The sequence below is a fragment of the Corvus moneduloides genome, chromosome 22 (assembly GCF_009650955.1).
Source record: "Corvus moneduloides isolate bCorMon1 chromosome 22, bCorMon1.pri, whole genome shotgun sequence".
NCBI lineage: Eukaryota > Metazoa > Chordata > Aves > Passeriformes > Corvidae > Corvus > Corvus moneduloides.
This window is the reverse complement of record NC_045497.1, coordinates 200611-225852: the sequence shown is the minus strand read 5'-3', so window position 1 is coordinate 225852 and position 25242 is coordinate 200611. Positions and strand designations below refer to the sequence as shown.

Genomic DNA, 25242 nt, shown 5'->3' with positions numbered 1-25242 from the left:
AACGCATGTTTTTTGTTCACTGTAACTATTTCTTCCTGAAAGGACTTGCCAAACTGCTTTATTTTCTGGAATCACCACATGAAGAAAGATGGAAAGTCCCTTGAGAAAGGGATGAAGACTGGTGCCAGGTTAACACACTGGAAAGAGATGTTGACAGCTGGACTCAGCCTCTGAGAGCTCTATGGATGGGCAACAAGGGGCTCTACAGTTTGGGTGAGGGACAAGCATCACCATACCTTCTCCAAAACACACTCTGCTCTGCAGATAAAGCCTGTGCTTACATGGAACAGCAGTCTAGCCCCTCATCTGTGATCAGCGCTACCGCCTGTTCCAACCTGCAGCTCCTGCCAGGGACCAGGAGCCCACCCACAAGAGCTGCACAAAGGAGATGAAGCCCCAGGGCACCAATCTCAGCTGTAGCCCTGCTCTGTGACCATCTGTCAGCCCAAAGATGGGCCCTGTCCAGAGAAGCCTTGTGTAGCTCCTGGGCTTTGCCCATCCATGCCCTGTCACCACGCCACATCCACCCTCTTGCAGCACCACAGTGACCTGGCCTAGCCCTTCACCCACCCATGCCCCTCCAGCACCTGAGCACTGCACACCTTCTACATCCTCAACCCAGTCCCTCCCGGCTGCTGTTCCAGCCTGTAGATCACTGGTCAAGCAGGAATGGAGATGAGAAACCAGCAAGGGTTTTTTTTGTCACCAATTTCTGCTTCCATCTCCCCTGCGAGCCTTCAGAGAGCAAACAGGGAGCAACAAGGTCCTGGTCCAAGGGGCTCTCAATCCTCGAAATGGATTTTACCTGTCTCTGAAAGCTGCCTCCATCTCTCACCCCCCATTGCTTTCTCCCTAGGGAAATCAGCCTAAAAGGGGCTAATGGAACAATGTCCCTCTCTCTCCCCCCTCTCATTTTCTCTCTTTTTTTTTTATTAGCATTTGTGGAATTTATTCCCAAACTCTCCTAATCTTTCGTACACAACCATTTGATTTGCATAACCCAGCCCCCTCTCATAAAAACTGGCTGCTAGTTTAATTAAAAAATGTAAATTTGCTGTCATCTCGGGGCCTAGTGAATTAGGACGACATCGGCATTTTTTATTGCTGAAGACGTCCAAATTGATCCAGTCCGCATTGAACCGGAGGGGAGGAGACGGTGCCGCGTGGGACTTTTGGCTGGAGGTTCTGCCCCTCCCCTGCTTCCAGCCAAGCCTCCTCTGCCCCCTCTTTGCTTTGCAAAGTGCAGCTGAGGACGAGGACATCGGTTCTCCCAAACCTCAGCTGGATCGGCTAGCATGGCCTCTGCAATGTCAGCACTTCTGGGAGCTGAGCCCTGGGTAGCACCTGAGTTCTCCAAACCTTGGGAACGGCTGCATCTTCAAACCCTGGGAGGGACGGAAGGAGCCCAGGTGGATATGGGAGATGCAGCACAGGCAGTGGTTATCTTCACCTACTATAGGACTTTACTTTCCAGATACTTTCAACCAACTTTTCAGAGGGCATCTAAATTGTAGGCTGCACAGCAGCCCGGGGTATGATTTGATGTCAGAGAGAGAGTCAAAGTGGCCACAAAAGCTCTTGCTGTGAGGACAGCCAAGTGCAAAAAGTGGGACAGAAAAGGCTGTGTAGGCAAAGCCCTGAGATAAATTCCAAGCTCAGATAGTACTTTCCAATTGCAGGAAAGAGGACTCAGGGTAGAAGCATGAACGGTTCAGGAAAACAGAAAGAGAAACTGATTATATGGAAACTGCACATTAAATATCTGATCCCCTCCAGTCCAGGTATCTGTACCATTCCCAGCCAGTTTCAGTACAAGTTGCCTCTTCCCCTCTGGGACTCTGTGTCTCAGAGCAGAACAGTGTAGTACCTGCACACATTAGCAGACCCCACTCTGTCAGTGGCAGACCTGGTTTAGAAGGACTCATAAGACCCGGTAGACAGAGTGCAGGTGAAGAAACAGGAGCTTATCTCAGAGATCAACTTGCCCGTCTTTCTGCAAGTTATCTCCCTATGGTGCCAAAGCAGTAGATACACTCATGGACTTCAAGCAGCTTTGAAGCATGTTCTCCAAGTAATAGCTGGGCGCTGCTTATTCCATGATGGGAAGGTTAATCCCTGCCCTGCTAAACCCTTCTCCCAAGGAACAATCTTCACTTGGTAGGCTTAAACCCTTGAATGCTTTCCACCCAACAAATATCTCATAGAACTACTGGAAAGGGATATGAACACCCAAACCAACTGCCTGGGAACCTTCTGCAGAACATGAGCTCAGGAAAGACATCAACCTTGACTGAGCCAATGCCTCCCCAAAAATCTGGTCAAAAAAGGGAAAAAAAAAAAAGTTGCCACCAGCCCAAAGAAGGTGTTTCTATCCACTAGGTGTTTCAAACAACAGGAGTGATTTGACAAAGACATAAAATAACCCTTTGAGTGGGAAATTAGGTATTCCTCTGCCCATTTACCATAGGTGTCTTGGTCCTCATTCTGAGGTCAGTTCCTGTAATCTCATACCAAGGATAATTAGGCTGGGGAAGAGTTTCCCAAAGGAAGTGACAAGTGCTCAGTCAGACAAGGTATTTAAAACCACATTCGCAGAAAATCACATGTAAGGAACATCTTGCCACATTCCTGCGCAAATGGACTCAGTCCACACATTCTTTTCAGCCCTTAACCATTATTAACACTTCTGGCCCTAGAAGGTCCAGGCAGGGACTGACTGAGCTGAGAAAACCCTCAGCAAGAGGAGACTGTCAGACCCCACATACAGAGTCCCTCTGGGAAAGAAACCCCTCTGGACTTGCCTCTGCCAGCTGGTAGCTCGTATGAGCAGCCCTCGGGCACTGCCTCTGGAGAGTCACTGCCTGAGGGCTTGGAGAGAATTCAAGAGGCAGCGACTGAGGGAAATAGGCTGGCCCAAGTAGATAAGGGTTAGAGGTGGTGATTACCGGGCAGGTCTTTGCCCCAAGATCATGACAAGACGGGTTCACCCACACACAGACCGTAATGCTGACTTAAAGAGATCTCCCCGATCCTCATTTCCATGGCTTACTGCAGCTCCGGGTTCCCATGGCGGAGACCAAAACCCACGTGTTAGCTGGGTGCAGCCGTGGCAAGGCCGAGCACCCACAACACTTGCGAGGCGAAGGAGGGTCCCTTTTTTGGGGAGGGGAAGGCGCTGGCGGGGCAGCCCCTCCTCAGGGGAGCCCCTCGGGGGAGCGGGCCGGGCTCCAGCCGGCAGGGGGCACTGCAAGGCCGGGGCACAGCCCTGCCCGCCGGGGCCACCCCGGCCCGAGCCACCCGGGCAGCTGCCACAGCTCCTCGAGATGGAGATCGGGGTAAATCACTGTTTATTGCTCTTGGAAGCATTTGCCCTCCTGCAGTTTCACCACATCCTTAACTCCTGGGCTGCCCACGCAACATCCCAGCTTCTTGATCTAGAAGGGAGGCAGCCGCACGCCCACGGCTGGACCCAAGCAGAGCCGGCACGTCGTGCTCACAGGTGGAAGTGGCTCCAGAGCCACTCGGTTCCTGATATCAATGGTAGAAGTAAGTAAATAAATGGAATAAACGACGACAAAATTATCCTCTTACTCACAATATCAGAGTACATAGTTCAGGCCCAGTCAATCATCAACCAGTTTATTACCATCTTACTCCTTATTAAAAAAAAACAACACACACACACACACACACACTCTGGCAGTAATTACTGGGACCATGGCACATCGCCAGCACAGGCCTGTTTGGCTCATTACTGCCATTTGGTTTTTAAATGGCAGAGAATGGTTTACACCATTTTGGAGGAGCAGGTATAGTTGTGTTAGCTGGTAGGGGGCCATGGTGGTGGGACCTGGTCCCAAAGAGGGAGGGTAACACGACCCAAGGGATTCCTACCAAACTCTGAATTTGCACATTTTGTCAAATCTAAATGAGACTCTGATCCAGACAGTGCAAGGATTGGAAAACCCACCAACGCTTTGAGCCCCGCAGCTCCTGACCGCACTCACACTCCAGCCTGATGGAGACCTGTCCATTATCACACCCAGAAGGGCCACCAGGCCAACCCAGCCCAGCCCAGCCCCAGGCCAGACCCTACTCCCCATCCTGATACCTGATCAAAAACCAGTGGACAAGCCACAAAAAGCTACAACCAAAACCACACCCAACCCCAATACTAGGGCCTGTAATCTAAAACCAAAGCATTGCCCCAGCCTAGACACCTTTCCTCCTCCCTACATGATGTGAAGGGGTGGGGGAGGTCTTATACACCTCACATGGAAGGACAAAAACAAACCCATCCCAGATATGCCCAGGCTGAAAAAAAAACCCCAAAAAACAACTCATTAAATGTAATAAGCAGCCTCTTCATCTGACACTGCCTTGTCCCAAATAAATTAAATTCCTTTTCATTTAGGCAGTACAGGAACCTGACAAGCAACCTTTACCACCGAGACGCCAGAGCTCAGGAGGGGGAAAAAATGAAAGAGAAAACAACCCACACAACTTACAACAAATACAAAGGCAGAATCATTTCAAAACCCCCATAAACTTCCCCTCCGCATCCTCTCACGGCCAGCCCGCTCCTCGCCCCGCTGCCCCGGCCCGCGGGGGCCGCGCTGCCGGGAAGGATCGACGGAGGGAGCAGAGCCCCCGGCTCACCTCGGCGGGGCCGGGAGAGCGGGGCCGAAGCGGCGGCGGGCGCGGGAGCAACTTCCGTAAAACAAGTGAAAGAAGCAAAGTGAAACAGGCGGCAAGCCCCCCGCCGCACCGCACTGCACCGCACCTGGGGCCACCCCCGCGCCCCGCTCCGCCCGGCCCGCAGCTCTGCGCCGCGCACCCGCCAACAAAAGTTTCGGTACCGCGGCGGCCCCGCGTCCGGAGAGACTGCGCTGCCCGCAGCGCCGGCCCCGCGGAGCGGCAGAGCCGCGGAGCAGCGGCCGGGGCGGACAGCGCTCCGCTTCGCACCGCCCGGCGCGGGGGCACCGGCACCAGCGGCCGCACCGAGCAGGGGCTCCGCCGAGAGGCGGGCGGGGGGCTGGGGGCAGCAAAAGGACAATTGTGCTGTACTTACCATAGTCGGAGAGACGAAAGCCGAATTCACTTAAATAATCAACTTTCATAATACTTAATTAATACCTAATTGCAGCTGATTGCTCCCGAATAACAAGTTGTTTAAAGCACTGATGTCATTGCCGTGCCGGTCCTCCCCGAGTCACTTTGGCAGCGGGGCCGGGGGCGGGCGCGCCGCCGCGGGGGGCGGTGACTGGCGGCCGGCGGACCCGCCCCCTCGCCGGGCCCGCCGCCGGGGGCAGGTGCGGGGCCGGGACGGGTCGGGTCGGGTCGGGTCGGGGGGCAGCGGCGGCGGGGTTACCTTGGGCGGACCCGGAGCGCGGCCTCCGCGCACCTCGCGGTGGTCCCGGCACGGCGGGGAAGGAGCGCGGGGCTGCCCCGCACGCAGGGCCGCCCGCCGGGACCAGCCTGGCCCCGGTGCCCCGCTGCCATCGCTGCCGGCCGTCGCCGCCACCCGCCCCGCCGCCGCGGCGCTGGCTCCCCCGGCGGGGAGCGCGGCACCCACGCGTGGCCGCGGAAGTCCCGGAGCGGCAGGAACGGAGCCGCCGGCGCGGAGCAAACCGCGAGGGGATGGAGGGGGCTGTACGGGGCCGGACGAGCTGCCCCGGTGCCCCGGGTAACGGGCACAGCAGGACCCGCGGGCAGGGGCACGGTGGGTTGTCCCGGCACCGCCGTCCGACGCGGGTCCGGGCTCGGCCATCCGGTGCGGAGCGCGCACCGAGGAGGACTGGAGCTCTCGGGGCACTGGTGGCCGCCACCTGCGGGTGTCACAACCCTGGACGCCTCTTGCCCAATGGCCTTCTACCCTCTACGCCGTTCTACCCCTGAACGCCGGGCCCACGGGAGGCGGGGGGAAGGGGGCCCTTTTGCAGTGAATTTCCTCATTTTTTGTGGCTTTATTTTTCTAAGTAGCAAAGAATGCGAGGGAGGTTCTGAGAGGCGTGTTGGGTAAACACAGATATAAGCCTCTTTCTTTAAAACAAACGAGCAGATGATTTACCTGATTAAATAGGTATTTTGAGCAGGTTGTAGGCTGTTTTGGTGAACACACCACGTTCGGCTCCAGGATTTTGGCAGAGCTGGGCTCCTCATCGGGGCTCACATGGAGCTGCCCATGGACTTACCAGCACTTAAATCCTTTTTATAAGCAGAACTTAATGTGCTTCCCAAAGGAGGCCAGCATCATTACCCCACTAGGGATGGGGAAACTGAGGCACTACTGAGGGAAGTGACTCGCCAGAAGTGGCCAGACAGGTTAGTCACAGGGCTGGAAGGTGCTCAGGTGTGTTTGGCTCCATGCACCAGGATGTGCTGCACCCAGATAGTGTCCTGAGCCCAGAGACGCAACACGAACTGCAGCTCGTCACCTCAGCAGTGCTGCTTTTCCATGGGCAAAAATGCACAGGCAGCGAAGCAGGCCAGAGGGCAGGGAGAGGGAAGAGGAGAGGGGAGTCATTTGTGAAAACCACAAATATTCTGGCTTCTCTCAGAAAAAAATCTAAACAAAGTGTAGTGAAACGGAGCCACCCAGGGACCTTCCAGGCCAGGAAGCACGTGGGGACAGCAGTGTCAGGCAGGAGGCAAGTGCACCCTGCCTGGGGGCTGCCCAGACAAACAGCACTCCTGAACAGAGCCCTGTACAGGCCTCACCTTCCCACCTGGTGCAGTCAAGCTCCTGTTTTAAGAGACACGGGGAAGAACTTTTATCAGCATTGCCCCAACTTCTCCACTCACTGGTTTCTAGCCACGCCACAAGCTCCGATCAGCACTGTCATCTGGTGCTGCCTTTAAAATCCTGCCTGTCTGCACTTCACTGGGCCCCAGCGAAGGCACCAGCCCAGCCAACATCACCTACAATCCTCAGCAGAGCCTGCCCTGGTCCCTACGCCTGAGTCAGGCACTACAGCACCTGCCAGGGAATATCCCACCCTGCAAAGTAATGGACAGAACAGGATTGCTTGTGCAGGCTCTGTAATAGCTCAGTTTGGACTCAATGCTTCCTTCTACGTTTGAGTTTGCTGACAGGTCCCGTAAGTTCACTGCACTTTACATCAGATTTCTTCATTTTTGTTTCTCCTGTGAACCTAATATTTAAGGAGTGGGAGTTCTGCTCACCACCACTGTTCCCTGAGAGAGTGGGCCCCAGCTGTATCTCCAACTCCTCACCAACGGGAACACACTTTCTCACACAGATATGTCACTACACATACACAGCCCCTCTAAACATACCTGTTCTCCTACGTGCACCAAGCTGAGCACGTTCACACATCAGTATACAAATGTTCCTCACCCCTCCCATCCCAGCATGCACACACAACATGCATATGCTCTCCACAAAGAAAATGATACTCTGTGCTCACTGGCATTCAAATACACACTTATCCATACACCATGACACGCATGAACCCACACACACAACCTAAACACACCTGGAGGATCCCCTCCACAGACTTCCCACTGTCCCTCCCACTCCTCCTTGCAGGAACAACTTGCCAAGGTGTTTTTTCAGGTGAAATCCACACCCTGCAGCTGACGCAATGGCAAGGCCTGATTTTCTATCTCAGCGATCTCCTGTCACAGGATCAGGTTTTTATTTCCCCATACTCCCTCCTTTGCCTCTTACCCAAGGAAAGTTGGTTCTTTCCTCTCTCAAGGGCTCTGAAGCTTTCTGCTCCTGTGCCCCCATGAGGGTAGCATCTCCCTTCCTTCCCCTATCCTTCCAGGGTATGGATCCACTCTGAGGAAAAGCTGCCTCTGACCGTTCCCTGGTGTGAAGAGGCTCCCGGACCCCCTGCTCTCCAGGAGCACTCGAGGGAAGGCAGCACCCCTCACCCTGCTCTGAACTGTGCTGCTGTGCCGTGGTGAGAGCTGCCCCATCCGCTCCAGCCACATCTGCCCTTCTGTGGCAGGTGAAGAGATCTGTCTGTGTCCCTTTCCACCCTCCCAGGGGCATCAGAAGCTCTTGGTAATTAATGTTTGCCAGGTGCTCAGAGCTCCTCAGATGAAAAGTGCAATGGGAGGGGGAAGGATGATTAATTTATTATTATTACAGTTTAATGCTTTCCCCACAGACAGTGTGCCAGGGCTGAGCAGAGGGTGAGTCACACTGAGATGTGGGACATCCCCCTTTTTGTGTCTCTTCTACCTTTGTTTTTTATGCTTAGCCCATTTTCTTGGCAGTTTCTCCCTCCTTAGCTGGAGCTGGCCTGGGGGCCCGGGACTGTGCTCTGGATTCATGTGGGATCAGGGTGCTGGCTCTCAGATTGCAGGTTGGAGATCTGGCAGTGCTGTGCCCCTCCTCCTGCTCCTGCTTGGGGAGTCTATTAGGCAAATGCTCTTGCCCTATTTCTGTAATTTTGTTTGATTTCTGTTTCGTCAAGGGAGGTGCCCAAAGGCCTCGGGGCCTGGGCGGCAGGAGCAGACAATCCATGCTTTCTTTCCCTTTCCTTCTCTTTCCCTCCTTCCTTCTCAATTCAGTTTCAAGCACATTATTGGCACATGGCTCCCAGAAGCCACTGCCAAAGCAGCTGTGCTAAGTCTCAGCGTGCTGGGGAGGGCTCTGCTGGGAGTGCTTCTGCCATTTACTGTTCCTTGGCCTTACTCAAACTGTTTGACACCAGCTCCCCACCATGTGGCTACTGCTTTTCCGGGCACTCCACAGCTTCCAGCATCTGCTGGAAGCCAGTGCCGCTCACCTCTTGACCACTGCCCAGAGGGAATGACTGTACTGGGAACGGGCCATACAGCACTGAAGGTACACGGCATGTGCTCCACAGGGGCCCAGGAAGACTTGGGGGGAAGGAGTGGCAGGGGTTTGAATGCACTAACAATTAGTTACAATTTACTGCAGCAATTAAAAGTGCAGCCTGGGGATTTTGGGGTGAGGAGGTAAGGGCATAGTCGTACCCAGGCATCAGGTCCAACAGGGAAGGTACCTGGCACTCAAAAGCAGGTGCTTTGCCTGCAAAACCAGCAAATACCACCCTGAACCCCACAAAGCCCCTGAGCCCAGGCTTGGCAAGGCAGACAGCTGGGATGGGAAACTGCTGCCCAAGGATGGGTCCCAGTCTGGGCAAGACCTATTCCTACAGAGCACGGGGCAAGCGCAAAACGAAACGGTGACTTCTGTCTAGAGGATGTGCAAGCCAGTCTGCGTTCCTGCAGAGACACACTTGGATGCAAACGAAAATGTGAGCACAAGCCATGTGCACACACACAGAGTCACATGTAAATGCACAGATGTGGGAAGCCCTGTGCATGGTCCTGCAGCACACTGGCGTGCCCACCTGGGCACCCAGTACAGGGCTGGATTGTCATGGATGTTTTAGCAGAGACTATCCTGCTCTGGACACATGTGGAAGGCCTGATGCCACGGAGACGCCAAGGGGCACTGGGTAGTGAGGAGTTGCTACCCTACTTACTCTACAGGGCAATGACGTGCTCCCCCAGCAGCTCTGTCCTGACATGGGCCGGGCACATTGGTAAAGGCTCCCAACATGCAGCTGAGCAAGTAACAGAGATGGGGCAGGTCAAGAGACAGGCTGGATTTTACAGGACTGACGCTGTGGAGTAGGGCTGGTCTACGTAAATTCACTCTGGATTTGGTGTGGCTTGGGCAGAGGCAAGAGGAGAAAGGAGGGAAGGCAGAGGGGACCTGGCACACTGTCTGCTCTGCTCTACCTGCCCCATCACAGGCAGAAGTGGGGCACTGAGGGAGCTACAGAGCACTGTCAGGGAGTGTCCCCAATGGAGCAGTCACTCATTCATTAGAAGTGACAATGAGGGGAGATGATGGAGGAGGTAAGAAATGGGCAGCAGACCCAGGACTGCACACACTGAGGACTGACTGCTCTTCCTCCTTCGGAATGTGACAGCAGGATCCTCACCACAGCACAGGGAGGGAAGGCAAAGCGTCCCCTCGTACGCGAGCTGGTGGTGGCTGCGTTCCGAGAGCTGCCCGAGATGCGCTGCGCGTGTACCCGCGTGGGCTGGCCCTGCCTGGGCTGCCCGAGCTTCCACGCTGCTGACACAGGCGATGCGCCAGCACCGCATGCAAGTGGCTCCGAGCGAGGCGGGGACGCAGGCGCAGCGCCGGCGGGAGGCCCCCGGTGCTTGGGCACCGCAGCCCGTGTGCCGCCGGTGGCATCTGGGCACCGCCGTGCAGAGGCTGCACAGCCCCGGCGGAGGCGCGGCCCCCGGAGCCCTGGCAGAGGGCCGGAGGGTGCGGGGAGCAGCGGCGGGCGCTAAGTGTGAGGCAGACGCAGCGATTGCATTACTGAAGGAGCCCGGGCTGGCAGTGCCGAGCTATCGTCCCTGTAATCCTGTTAGCCAGCAATCTCCATTCCGAAAGAGCTTCATTTCTTTGTGAATATTTGTAAACTAGATATCTAATGGAAAATTATAGGAAAATTATAGTGAAATTCATGACGAAGAAATCCGATTAGCCCTAATTCAATTATGCCATCTTAGCCCACACAGCACATTTCCCATTTTTTTCCCATAAATACCAATGCCAGGGGTCCGGGTAATCAAATAAAATTGAAAATCATCTTCCCATTAAATTCAATTAGCTGCAATTTCTAAAGCCTATCAGAGATTTTAATTACTAAATTATAAAATTCTCCAATGCTAAATTGAAACTAAAAAAACTGCACATCCTTATATTTCAGAAGAAAAAAACCCAGCAGAAACCTTGAAAAATACCCTTCTCCTCCCATCATCACCCACGTGAACACGGGTCTGGGCAAGCTTCACCAGAGAAATGAGTGTGGCGGGACATGAGCCAGGCCTAGGGAAGAAGGTGGCTACCTCTGAGAGAAAGTGTGTGGATATCAGCTGAGATTAAAACCTAAAGTCCAGCCCTAGCTCAGCAAGCTGGCTTGGAAGAGGGGAGAGGCTAGCAATCTGAGTAGTGTCTTTGCTCCCTTTTCCCTCACGAGCTCCTCGGCTGCGGCAGGTTTTCTGAGCTGCCGTGCCAGGCACTAGTGACAAGCCACCGTGCTCCCGCAGCTAGTAAAACAGCCGAGACTCTCTAGGAGCTGGAACGAGTTTTGCCTGCAGATGGGCTCGGTGAGGCAGTCCCTTGAGTCTCTGTGTGCCAAAGGCAGGGCAGGAGAGCTGGTGATGCCCAGAGGGAAGCAGGAGGGCAGATGCTAGCTTTGTGCTTCTGATAAAACTTCTTGAATAATGGCCATGCAAGCCCGGTCCTGACACTGAATTAAGGGAAGCTGGAGCCCTCAGCAAACTGATTTAGCGTGAAGCACTACTTCAGCAAACACGTGGGATGTTCCAGAGGAGGGGGACGTAATCACCCTTCCCTGATAGCACAGGGGACTCTCAGAGTTCACAGAGACACCAGGCAGGCAAGCCCATCCCTAAACTGTTCTTTATTCAACAACTAAACCAAGCAGGCAAATGGGGAAACCAACAAAGCCTGTGCCTACAGATGCTCTCTTCCAGCCCTGCTTCTCTGGGGACCAGCATGGCACAGCGAGGTGTCGAGGGGCAATTAACTGTGCGAACAAGTAGTGGGAGGAGAACGGAAGCTCAGCTCTCCAGTTACAATACCTGACCCTCCACGAGGCAGCAAGAGTAAGGATTTTCCAACGCTGCTTTTATGCCAGAGAGCACGTTTGCGTGGTACCCTAAAGGGTTTATTCACGTGCTAACATAAACGAAGCCAGTTTTCTCACAGCTCTGAATAGAAGCTCAGGTTGCCCTGAACCAGGCCGATACTTGGTTTAATTTACTGGGCACCCGAAAGTTGCCAGCAGGGAGTTGCCCGCAAACAGAACAACAACAAAAAAGTTAATGATCTGGGCTTTTTCTTTAATAAATAGGCAAACTGGCTGAGCCGGATTGTTGGCTGGGATTGGTCTCCCCTTTATCACCCTGGAGCTTCTGTGACACATTCTCCAAATCATCAGCATTTTGCAATTTGAGGTTGTTACCAAATAGTATTTTTTTGCCAAGGAAGGGAGAAAAATAAATTAATAATTAAGAAGCCCAAGCAGGGAGAGGCTGTGGGTTGGATGGCGCTGCCACCTCCGCGGGGATTGCTCAGGCACCTGGCAGCCTGCCCAGCGCGCACCTTGGTCGCTGTCTCACCCTGGAATGTGGTGCTGGCACCCAAGTGCTACTTGATTTTACTACGAATTAATCAAAGTCTCTTTTGCAAATGTCTAACACTAAATCACCACTGGCTGAGCTTAAAATGCAATTCCCCTGTTCCAGGGATTTGGTGCAAGGAGATTACCAGCTCCAGGTGAAGAGCTGAAGGGGGTTTCCTCTCTGCATATCTTCTGGTTCTCCAAGGCATCAGCCTCTCCCAGCTGGAAGGAAAACAGATTTCCCGCAAGTCTTCTCCTGCTCACAGCAGGCAACTGCACAGACATCCAAGATATGCTGGGATAAATCCATCTGTGCTGCTTGACTGGAGTGTAGTTACAGCAAAAAGGAGTTTGGCGTGACTGCGAGCTGACACAGGTGGCAGAGCACTGCACTGGCAGCTTGGGTGCACCTGTGACCCCACATTTACGGAGCTGTGGAAGCACCTCCACGCAGGACAACACGCAGAGGTGTGTACCTGCCTGCGTGGGTACGGCTGTCTGCACGTCTGTGCACATGGACATGCATGGCCTTGTGGCACCGTGTGTACACACAGTGGCACTTGCCCACATATGTCTACAGGGCTGTGCAGTCAGATGTGGCTGCCCACAGACATTCTCTGAGGGTGTTCTTGCCATGTCAATGTGTACACGTCTCATTTGTCTCCAAACTTGCAGTCCTGAGCACCCTCCCTGTCCTGCCCAGTCCCCCAGAAGGCGGTTTGCCATGGCTGATGATCTGGATGGCATCAGCACATGTCCTCGCACTGCTCCAGCAACACATCACTCCCTGAGCCATGGGCGAGCTGTATTCTGCTCTCCACACTCTGCCTGTCTCAGAGCCCTTTCCTATTTTCAGTGCTCACTAGACCGTGAATTCACCTTCATACCAGTTACAGGGTTATTTAGCTTCTCCTGACATTGATAACCACCAAACTTTCACTGGCAGCTCAGCTTTCTCCCAGGAGACATGCAGCACTCCTCTCTCCCATGCCCGTGGTATCCCACCCACACACACCCACCAGGAACATGGGGGCAGGTGCCCTAGCAGGACACGGTGCCTCAGAACACTGTTCACCCACCAGCCACAGTCACTTATCCCCAACCCACATCTACACTGTGAAAAAGAGGAACAGAGCAGAAGAGGTAAAAACTGGATGGAAAGAATGAAATAGAGGACAGGGGAAGAGAGAGAGAAGGGGGAAAAGGTGATAAAGCAAAACCAGTACAGAGGAGGAAAACTCCCTAAGACAACAGAGAAAGGAGCAGGGAGGGAGGCAAGAAGAGCACAGGAATATACTGTGGGGTTTTGCCCCTGCATACCCCACAAAGCAACACCCTCCAGCAGTTGACACCAACATATTCTACAGCTCTCCCTGAAATCTTGTGCCCTTGTGCAGCAGCTGGACTAGCTGTGCATAGGCTGGGGCACTGCCGAGGAGTAACGAGGATGATCAGCCTGTATGGGTAACATGGGATTGCCCCCAGGGTGTCCCAATGCCGCGAGAGTGCAGAAAACCCCAAACTTGAGGATGAAACCTCCCTGCAGGGCCAAGCACAGGGAAGGTCAAGCCTGTCCCTCCTACTGATCCCCTGTCATGAGGAAACTCTACTCTCCTTTGCTGGCCCAGAGCCACCTCTGCCACTCACCCTCCCACTGGCTCTGGGCCATTGCTGCCTGTTCCCCCTACTGCAGACCTGTAAGGCACCTTTTTGCCAGCTCTCCCCTCCCCTGCCACAGCCTCTGTCTCCTGGCATCGTATCTTTGGCACAAGGCCTTGCTGCTCACCCCTGGCCATATGGGCTTGCTCCCTAGTCCCCTGCGCTTTCCCATTCTGCCTGAACAATCCCCAGGTGAAGCAAGTGCTGCAGCGCCATTTCACTCTGAAACCAAGCATGTGCTGACAGCGAGTGGCATCCCCAGGAGCTCCTCCTTGGCCCCCAGGGCTGTGCAGGGCCAGACGCTGCTGACAAGGTGCACAAGTCGCTGCACAACTTATGATACCTCTTCCCATCTGTGGGGCTCCCCTGGCTCTGCCCCAAGCTGTGCCTGCAGCAAGTCACCCACCCCACTGTGTCCATCCCCATCTCCCGTCCCACACAGCCTCTTGGAGCAGATTGACCCCATATCCCAGGAGACAAAATCCCTCCTCCTTTGGCCCAGGGATTTCATCTCTGCTGCAACAAAGAGCTCAAAGCAGGGACTTTGTTATGTCCCCACAGATGTGGGGATAAGGATAAACACGATTCCTGTATCTCCCCCAAGTGTGTAATGATGTGTTCTCACAAGCACAGACTGTGCATAGACACAGGTCTGCACACGTAACATGGAACAGAATAGCATGGATGTAGAAAGGGTGCTGGTAGGGGGACAGAGCTGCTCTTGTCCCTGAGGCAGTTGTTGCTGACTCCACCTAACACCAGAGACTGCAATACAGACGGAACTGGTGTGACTTTTGGGGTTGTCCTGGGCAGAGCCAGGAGCTGGATTTGATGATCCCATGTGGATCCCTTCCAACTCAGGATATTCCATCATTCTGTGATTCTATGATTCTGTGAACTGCAAGGGCCCAAAGGGATGAGAACAGGATGGACCAAAGCAGTAGCCCTGGCACAAGTTTATCACAGCCAAATGCTTTTGGCACAAGTTCTTCACATGCAAACACTTTCCCGTGTCCTCCAGCTTCTTTGGGATGGTTCCTACCACTGGAGCCTCTGCTGGCTTCACATGGCCTGGCAGATTTGTGGAAAGACAGCAGAGACACCCCTGCTGCCTCACCTGCCCCGGCTCCTGCTTTCCCCATATCACCATGAAAAAAAAACTCTGTGCAAACAATAGATCAATAGAGCCCCCCACCCCTTTGGAAGGAAAACAAACACCCGGATCACCGCAAATTAGAGAACGTTTCGCTTCACTTCATCCAAACAGGCTGACAATTTTTTTGGGTTGTTGCCACGGTGACAGAGTAACACAGCGTTCAGCCTGTTGCAGAACAATCAATTAAGTTAATGCCTCGGAGTGCCTGTTTACCCTTCCATTTAGGAGGTGCTGCTCTCCCTCACGCTTTCTCTCTAGCTTCTTTTAAATTTCTCATCCTTTGCTTCCTGCTCCTAGTTCTTCTCTATTTAACCTAAAAATAAAGTCCCTTCCCTAACTACCTCCTGGCTTGTAAGGAGCCTTCCACTTTTTGGAATGATCACCTGGAATAAAGTTTTTCCTCCGACTCCTGTCATTTCACGTTCCTTCCTGGAAAAACTGGGGATTTACCTTTAGGTTGCACGGTACAGCCCTGTCCCCTCCTCCTGGTGTGCTCAGGTACTTGCCAAGTTTCTAAAGGCCATCCCCTGGGGAGAGTAGGCACCTTCTGAAGAGACAGAGTAACTGCTTTTAACAAAATGAAGTAACTTGAACTAAAGATCTATGAAGTTACCAGCAACCCTTCCACTATTGCTGTTTTTTACACTGTGAGCTGTAACCGTAAATGAAGAACCATCTTGTGCTAAACGCTGTTTGAAAAGGAGACCTACAAAAGGGTCTCACAAGAGTCTACGTCTCATCCTATGGTCCATGGCAAACAAAACTCCTAAATATTTGCTTAAATAATTTTAGCTTAAGGAAAACTCAACCCAGTGCTCAAAGCATTGTGCTGAACTGAGGTTATGGCGAGGAGGCTTTAAAGGGGGCACCACGGCCAGGAGACTATGGCAGATCCATCACTCCAGTCCTTTAAAAGAAAGGATGCCAAAGCATCTCTTGGCTCTGCCCTGGCCACCAGCAGTCTGCCAGGCTTTTCACAGCTTCACATGCTCCTGCCACTGACCTTGTGGGTTTATTTCCTGCCTCGCACGCAGTGTGAGCAGTTACACTTGGCCGTGTAGCTTCACTGCCTGTCTGCAGCCACTTTCTCATCCCTTGCTCAGTGAGCAGCAATAACTGCCCTGCATCTTCCCCAACCCTCCTGCAGACTGCAGCACTGAAAGAACACCTCCGACATCCTGGGTGAAAATGAGGTGTGAGAGGATTTATCCAAGGCCAAGCCTGAGATATAACTGAGGGCTTCTGTCTCCTGATCTCTCTGCATCCTGATGCTGTCTTTCTCATCAACACAATATTCCTATGTTTTTCTTTGAAATCTGAGGAAAAATGTCCATCTCCCTTGTATCCTCATCCTAAAGGAAAAGGCAGAGGCAAGCATGATGTGAAAACAGGAAGATTCCATGATACTGTCATCTCATCCTGCCACTAGCAACAAGTGCCTAAATGTAAAGTGTACATTAATTTAGTATTGAACAGATGGAAGAAAACTGTAGACCAAGCAGATAAGGAAGAATTGTGCTCAAACACTAGGAAAAATTACAAGTAATAGGTCAAATATAACATCTTCTCCCTGCTTCCCAAGCTGGATCCTTTTCCAAGGACTCCACTCTCACAAGCTAACACAAGCCTGCTCAGGGGGGAGCACTGAGGCTGGGTCTGCATAGGCTGCAGGACAGCCATGCCCCAGGTCCCACCGGTTCACTCCTCTCCCCCTCCCTGAGAAGAAGTTGTCAGCAGAACCTGTTGGAGCAGGGGCTCGTTGACTGCTCCCTGTCCATTACAGCCCGGATTATAAGCATATTGCACAGTGCTCTCTGCACGGTGCTGGGGAAATCCAATACGCTGAAAGGTTAATGCAATCAATTAGGGTGACAAGGAAGTAGAGTAAAGCCTTTTGAGTAGATGAAAGGGAGAGAAAGATGGAGACAGGGAAAAGCAAAGAGAAGCAGGGGGGGAGCAAAGAGTGGGAGGAGGAGAAGGAGGAAGACAGTATACAGGACTTGTGCTGTAGACCTCAGGGTGCTGGTGTGGCCAAGGGCACCATCCTCCTCTAGCACGGATGGGGTAGTGTCATTCACAGATACGAGGCAGGCCATGGGTCCCCAAGGCAGCAGCTGGGCCAGGACTCCCTGTTCATGGCTTCTCCTGCAGAATGTGGAGTCCTGCTCAAACTACAGCTGCCCAGGCTGTCCTGCCACCAACCTGCTCCCTAAGGGTGGTCGCTGGGGGACTGGCAAAAGTTCCGGTGTCCTTCCTGCCCAGGTACTCAGAAGGCATGGAAGAAACTGATTAGATTTGCAAGGCAAAGGATCTCAGCAAGCCGTGGGGGAGCATAAAGGGAGGAGAAAGAGGGAACAGGAAGGACAAAGAGAACTTCAGGCTGTTCATAACACTGTGCACAAAGATAAGGATGAGCACCATCTCTCTGCAGACTTCCTAGGTAGACACTGGTCATCACCACTGGCCACTTCCCTGCACCTATCCCCTTGTGCCTGTAAGCATCTGTAACATAAGTGCTCTCACTTTTCCAGCCTCCTTCCACGTGTGTCACCCTGGGCTCTCCTGCAAGGCCAGAGGACAAGCCTCAGCCAGTGCCCAGCTGTAGTGGTTTCATCCCTGCCTGCAGATGGTTTACTGAGGAGGCTGTGGCACTCAAGCCACCATCACAGCACGGAGATCCCAGTGCCATAGCGTACATCCTGCTGCTCCATCCAGCATGGCACAGGCCTTCCCCAGGGCATTCAGCTCAGGGAAGAGCCCCATCCTTCCCCTCTGGCCCCCCGAGCCGCTGCTGACTGGCTGAACTCCTGCTCTCTGACCCCCAAGTGGAGCAGTACTTCATTAACCTGGGCTGACAGGTCAGTGAGCGCAGCCCCTTCCTACCACAGCTCCTGCTCGGGCACAGCTCAGCCAGGGAGAACGTGACACCAGCTCATTAGAACAAATTATTACTCTATAACCTCTGCTGCAATGTCCCTTAATATGCCTATTTAGCAAGAGACAAGTCCTGGTGGGCTCCTCGGCATTAAAACAACCTCACAAATCACCAGAGGCACAAGCATCATGATCTCTGCTTCTGGGGGTGGAGAGAGGGTGGCTGTTCCTTGGATGGGTGCTGGAGGGGCACAGAGTCCTGGGCTATTCCCCTGCTGCAAAATGACGCTCCAGATATTGATGGGAGATGTTCTGCAGGCAGGGAGTTGCCATCTGGCTGTGGCTCACTGTGCTGCCAAACGTGCCCAAGCTTCAGCACAACAAAGTGTTGTTCCCTCACTGAAGTCCACTGAGGAAGTGTTCTGGGATGCCCGTTCAAACCATTGGGCCTGTTTTCCTCTGCCTTATCCCTGCCTAACTCTGCCCTCAGCACTACCATCAGTGTCATGTTCCACATTAGACCTACAAGATAGAAATGTTTCTCTGTGATATATATGAAATCAGAGCCTGGCTTTCCAAATCCATCTACAACACGAACCATACCTACTCACTCCTTCAGGTTAACCAGCAAAGCCAAAGAACAAGTTTGGAAGCTGACACTGCTGGCAGGCACTGTGTGCTGTCTCCCCATGCAAGGCCATGCTAAATTTTGGGGGATAAACCCACTGCACGTGAAAGCAGTTGGCTCACACCTTTGCAGGGAGGGCTGTCAGCTTTCTAGGACTAATCCAGAAATTAAAGAACTGCCGTAGTTTTGGGCACAGCGAGTGAGATATCACAGGCGAAGACAGAAATGTGGGCAAATGTCAGAGGAAGGCTGCTACTAAACAGGAGCAAGGAGCATGAGGAAATCAACCTCCAACCTGACCTTTAGAAGAGGGAAAAGGGAGAAATAAAACAGTGATTCATATAACAGAGAGAAGTGGCAGCAGTGCCAGGCAGGAGACAGTGAGGAAGAAAAGTAATGGAAAGAATAGAAGAAAGTGTGAAAAGTGTGTGATGCTGGGCACAGAGAAGGGCAGGATGAAAGCAAACGAATGGAGAAATGAGGGACCTGAGAGAAACAGAGAGAGGGAGGGTGGGAGGAAAAGGAGGAGAAAAGAGCAAGAACAGCCATGCAGCGAGGAGCACGCGGGCAAGGCAGAGCGCTGTAACCAGGGTTGTGAAGCATGAAAAGGGAAGAATCTGCCTGTTCCTTTCAGCACTTGGAGCATGGCGCTCAGTGGTGACCTACACTGTGCCCGGCTGTGATCACGTTTTCAGGGCCACTGCCTGCCGATCCCAAACAATGATGAGGAGCCTTTGAAGTCAGAGAAAGAAGCCGCAATGTGAACTGGGGGACTTTTTTTTCCCCCCTTTTTTCCCCCTCCATTTTTTTAAGGGCCGGGGAAAGAAGGGAGGAAAAGGAAGGCCTGAAGTGGTGGGGGGAAGGTTGGGGGAGAGGTTGCAAGGACAGAATGGAGAGTTGCTCTCGGTGGGGTGCCCCGAAACGAGAGAGACAAAAAGAAAACAAACAGTTTATGAGTAGGGCACATGCTGCCTGTGTCTGCATGCCCCACACTGCTGGCCCCCCATGCTCCCAGGGAGGCTTCTGTTCCCCAGCAATGATGGATGGACGCATAGGGCCATTCAGGCCTGCCATGTTACAGCAGCAGTATTTACATAACACTGGCCTTCCACCGGTCACCTCTGACACTGCCAAGCCCAGCTTGGGGCCCCCTCCCACCCCAGCCAGCCTGGGCCCCTCTGATGCTGCTCAGACTCAGTCCATAAGCTCCCCAAAACTGGGCATCAAGGGTCCCCACTGCTGCAGTGATGCTCTAAGCGCACACACCGCAGTGAGTGCTCCTGGCACCTCTGAGTAATGTCTCACAGGGCAGAGCACTTTGCACCCTCCCCACGGCCTGTCCTGCCCTCAGACCTGTCTTGGTGCCTGGGGATGGAGGGGAGCAATGCAAGAGGCCAGCTGCGTCTGGTGATGCAGGGGGTACAGAGCAGAGACATGGGGAGAGAGTGGGAACTCTTCAGGTGACACACAAGGAACTTCATGGTCCTCCTGGGGCCAGGAACAAAAGCCAAGGACAGCAGGAACTGCCTCAGTGTGGCAAGGACTTCTCAGCAACCGTTATCTGAAGTGGCAGAGGGAGTGTCTTATCCAGCACGTGGAGATAAGGCATTTAAGAGACAAAATCATCTTCCATTTCCCTGGACTCTAGACCTCTAACTCTTACCAGGCATAGACTAAGTGACCATCCATGTCTAGGAGTCTGTGAAGGTTTCTTCTAAGACAGACCATGAGGGTCTAGGTAAAGGGAAAACCCAGGAAAGTCTGGGTTCTGCTGGAGGCACAGAGCTGCTTCCACACTACCACCATGGTTCTGCAGTCTGAATAGATAAAAATGTTGCAGAAGAGGAGAAGAACATGCACATCACCATCTGAATTATGTGAACTGAGCTCAGCAAAACTTCACAGTAGATGGAGACTGCACCCTATTCAGTGAAAGGACCTTACATCCATCTCCCCCAGCACGCATGGATAAAGATAAAGCAGTTTCCTTTCACCAAAATCCTTACACGCTTTTTTAGCTGTAACGATAGAGGCAGCAGAGAAGATAATTGAGGAAAACCCTCAGTGACAAAACCAGGTGCCCAGAACAACTGGTGTACAAAGATGAAGACAGGATTAGGACACACATATGCCATGTCTGCACTGGACCTTCTTCTGTTTCCATCTCTCTTTATGAGTAACAACAGTCCAACCCCAGAAATTCTAGTGCAGACACAGCCACAGTGAGCAGGCCATAAGTGTGAGAGAGGCACAGAGGAAAAGAGAACGCAGGAGGGCATAGTGACATACCCATTGCAGTCTGAAGTCTCTCCTACCTTTCGGAGATTTCAAGGCCTGGTTTCTTGCCTCGATTTTAGCTCTAAATTCACTTCATTCTGGAGTGAGAAAAGAAAGGATCCAGTTAACACACAGGGCACACCTGAGTAAGAGCCAAGACTCATAAAAGCTGGGTAAGAACACGGGACATTCACACTCCACAAGGGAAAAAAATGCTTTCCTGCTCCTGGCTGTACCCCACGGTGCCATGCACCACACGGCACTTTGTGCAAGAGGCTCCTAATAAGAGTTGGGAATAATTTCACAGAGAGAGCAGCTATTACTGGCCTGAATCCTGCTCCCTAGGTACCAGAGACAGACCTTGTGCTGGTCTGCTCCATACTTTGTCCATGCACCTAAGGCTGCGTTCTGCTCCACGTCAAATTTTTCCCTTCCCAATCTTCAAACTTCCTCTGTTGACCCCTTCTTCCCAGAGGTTCACCTGTGGGCTAATGCTGAGGCCTCCCTTGCACACCTTGTGGGTCACAAGCTGATGGGGTGCAGGACTGGGTCACATGTCACTGAACCCTCTTATCCATTCATCTGTGCATTTTCCACCCAGGAGAATGCAGAGAGTGAGGAGGAAGGAGAAAAGGGACAGGGGAAAAAAAGTCACAGCAAAACACATGAAAAGTAAATTGAATTATTTAAAACCATATGTTCCAAAAATGTGACAGAGCATAAAAGCCGTGCCATGAGACTTCTGGAGGGGGTTATTCTGTGCAGGCAGGGTGGGAGGAGAGCTCACGGCTGGGGGAGGACTGCTCTGCAGTCAGACAGGGACCTTCCTCTCCCAGAGCCCGGAGGTGGCCATGAGCACAGGGTGGCTTCATGCACAGTGGCAAGGGCACCTGGCCCATTCCTGTACCTGTGTTTCGCAGCCCTGCCAAAACAGCTCTCACAACTGCCCAGGGTGGCAGTAGAACGACAAACTGTCCCAAGGTCACAACACAGTGTGCCCATGGTTGAATCCAGGAGCCCCAGCTGTCCACGCCACACACCGGCTCTCCACATGCTCCCTTCTCCAGGTGCAGCAGTGTGTGCCACCACTCAGCCCTTCTGGGACCCTCTTGGGTCCCTTGTAGGGCAAAAGTGAGAGGGATTCAGGGGTCTCTGTGCTGCTGCCATGGCTCACCCCTGTGTTGCGGGGCCCTGGTGCTCTGTGCATGTGGACGGCCTCCTCCTGTCACTCTGCCACTGCCAAAGATAGATGCCACGTGTTGGCTGGGACCCAGAGCAAGAAGGAGCTGGTGAGATATTCCAGATGGATGGATGGACAGGAGAATGGAGCCCCTTGGGTGAGGAAGGTGCATTACCAGCCTGGCTCCTTCTTTTCCCACTCAAATCTTGATGCTAAAAAGGCTGGGGGCACGGCTGGAGTAACAGCTCCCCGACTTGAGGTGCTTCTCCCACCCTGGCACCCTCGGTCCTTCTGGCATCCCTTCTTCCACCTTTTTCTTCCCTTTGTTCTCCCTTTCTTCCTCGCTCTTTCCACTGCTTTCTCTGCTACTCTGTCACACTGTTTTTTCTCTCCCACTCTTTTGTTCTCTCCCTCTTTCCCAAGCTCTCTGCCCGTGACTCTCTGCCTTCCTGCCTTCATTCCCTCACCCCTGTGCATGATCAATTCTTGGGTTTGGGTTTTTAATTGTTTTTTTTTTTTACTCCTCTTCTTTTGGCCTCAGCTTATCAATGATGCAAGAGGAATAACGCCAATTTACTTAGAATGTGTAATCCCCAAATCAGATTGGGGGATTGTATGAGGCAATATGACCTTGCATATGTCTCCATTAAAGCCAGCCAGGCCTCCTCTTGTATTCTGTGTTCCCAGTACATATTTAGACAGATAACGCTAATTGTACTTGACATGTCCTCTTAAGGATGGACTCTTCCCTCCCCCAGCTCTGCTTCCCTGCCTGACAATGTGCCAGAGCCGAGCCCGCTCACTCGCAGTGTGGCACAGCACAGCACCTGTGGGAAAGGCCGAGTGGGCGTCTGGCACGGCCCTCACACCCAGCCCCACTGCGGGCCAGCCTCCAGCACCACACTGCTCCGTATGGGAAGGGGGCCAGAGAGGACAAGGAGCAGGGGGAGGGCTGCTGGGACATAGTTAATCTGAGATTACACACTGTTACTGTGTCAATTGTGCCTTCCCCAGGAAAAAAGCCTTCAGACAAAGAGAGGAGACTTGCCCACCATGAACATCTTTGAAGTCTCCCTCCTTTCCAGTGATGGGCTTCTACCCCCCACCTCTTAGCTCCCACATCTGCTTTGGGTAAATATTTGTATTTGGCTACTGGACCCCAGATCCAGCTTCTAGGGAACATCATTGTAAAATCATAAAGTCCTAGAATGGTTTGGGTTGGAAGGCACCTTTAAAGGTCATATAGTCCAACTCCCCCGCCATAGGTAGGGACACCTTACACTAGACCGGGTTGCTTCAAGCTCCGTCCAGCCTAGCCTTCAACACTTCCAGGGATGGGGCAGCCACAGCTTCTCTAGGCAACCTGTGCCAGGGTCTCACTACCCTCGCCATAACAATTTTCCTCCTTATATCTAGGCTAAATTGTCCCTCTTTTAGTTTAAAACCATCACCCCTTGTCCAGTCACTATAGGCCCTGCTAAAAAGATTGTCCCCATCTTTCTTGTGAGCCCCCCTGAAGAAGCACTGAAAAGCTGCCTCTTCCCTGTGCCTGCCATTCATCGCTGCTCCAGAGCAGACATGCAGGATGCAGGAGGAGGAGGAGGGGAGCTTATTCCAAGGAAACCAATGGATCCAAACTCTTTGCCAAAGTGGACTCAGTTTTTTTTTTTCCCCCTTGACACAACATCCTAATTCGACTTTTTCAGTATCTTTCCTTCAACAACCTTTTTTCCTTCCTCCCCTTCCTACCCGGCAACTGTGCATTTATTAATTCATGAGGCACTAATTAGTTCTTTGTTTAATTTTGTGTTAAACAGACTGACCGGAATGATAACGACTTGCAGCGTTGCATTACGGTCCCCAACCGCCCCTGTTTTCTGACAACAAGGGAGCGCAGTGAGACTGGCGTGATGAACCCCAATTCCCACTCCAGTTGCACTTCATTAAGTCAAAATGTGACAAGAAGCTTAGAGAGCAACTTTCAGATCGGATCGCACATAACAATTGGGCAGGAAACTTTCCAAGGGGGAAGCGGGAGAGGCACTCGCAGTGAAGGCTGGCACCGCGTGCAATCCCCTGGCGTGCCTGCCTTAAAGGAGCCAGCTCAGGCTGTCCAGGCAGGAGTCAGGGCATTTGCTGGCAGCAGCGAGTGCCAGAGGAGGAAGAGGAAAGGAAGGGCAGCAAGACAAGCCAAAGGCAGCACAGGGCAGGACAGGAGGCATCATGGGCTCTCCTTGTTTCCTTTGCAATGATGGGTTATGTTGGCAGCCTGTGGGATGGGTTGTGTTGAGAACCATGGAGCCCAGGTGGGATAATCCCTCAGTGGGTCACTTCATGAGCTTTAAGGACATCTTCAGGCACCTTCAACTCCATGCCTCAGTTTCCTCCCTGTAGCTCTACAATGAAACATTTGGTGATCCTCAGCTGCTCTTCAGTTGTCAAGAACTACATGATTATCATGGAGCCCCTAAACTGCAAAGGGAGAGGGTGAATCCTGGCAGCCACATTGCTAAAATTAGAAGGGAAGAGACAGCTCTGACACTAGGGAGAGGGATGGCCCCTCTCCTGGACAGGAAGCTGTGCCTTCCTTCAACTTTGTACAGCACCTGACACTCCAGTGGCACTACCAGGTTTTGAAAGCATCCTGATCAGTACAGTAACAGCAATAAATTCGATAAAACTGCAAAGCAAGCAGATGCCGAGCCCTCTGCACTCAGCCCTACAGGTGGGAATCCAGCCACCCCAGCACTGCCCATCCCCAAGCTCTGATGACTACCATGAGCGTCACTAGCAGTTATGGCTACGGCTACAGGGTTTGGGTGTGTGGTCACCTGTCCATCCTAGACCAAGCATCGCCTGGCAAAAAACACCTGAGCATGATTTAGTCCTAGACACAGGTCAACACAGGGCTGAGAAGCAGTTGACACAGCCTAGGTCATGACCAGCTGGATCTGTCCCAGCCCTTCTGTCACACAAGGGTGTTCGGTGTGTGGCCATCTCCTTGAGCCCCTTCTGGTTCACTGAAGGGCAGTGAGATGCAAACAGGAAAGTGGAAAGGGTCTTAAAACACCACCTGAGAGGGGGTAGGGTGTGAAAAAGAAAAGGAGACTATCCAAGTCCACAGAACATGGAAGTTTTGTCACAAATCAAATATATCTTCTGCTACTGTAGAGACATCTGCTGTGGGAATAAACCAAGATCACCTAAAAGTGAAATGGGCTGCGAGGTCTCAATGACTTTTGTAGCAAATATTTTTCCCACACTTCTCCTATCCCTCTCTCTCTTCCCT

At 52.7% G+C, this 25242-nt stretch overlaps 1 protein-coding gene across 10 annotated transcripts in view; it reads right to left on the bottom strand.

Annotated features, from left to right (window-relative positions):
* The window catches only part of CASZ1 (castor zinc finger 1), a 199410-nt gene that overhangs the window by 85307 nt on the left and 88861 nt on the right, over positions 1–25242 (bottom strand). For 3 of the 10 annotated variants that reach the window (XM_032131874.1, XM_032131869.1, XM_032131873.1), the window contains one exon: positions 20812–20871. The exons of 2 other annotated variants lie outside the window; for them this stretch is intronic. Coding sequence is in view for 3 of the 8 variants with exons in the window: in XM_032131866.1 (XP_031987757.1) it covers positions 5072–5120 (49 nt within the window). In the remaining 5 variants the exon portion in view is untranslated. Of the gene's footprint in view, positions 1–5071; positions 5215–20785; positions 20872–25242 lie in introns of those variants that run through there. 5 more of the 10 variants (XM_032131870.1, XM_032131872.1, XM_032131866.1 and 2 more) reach the window with 4 other exon arrangements.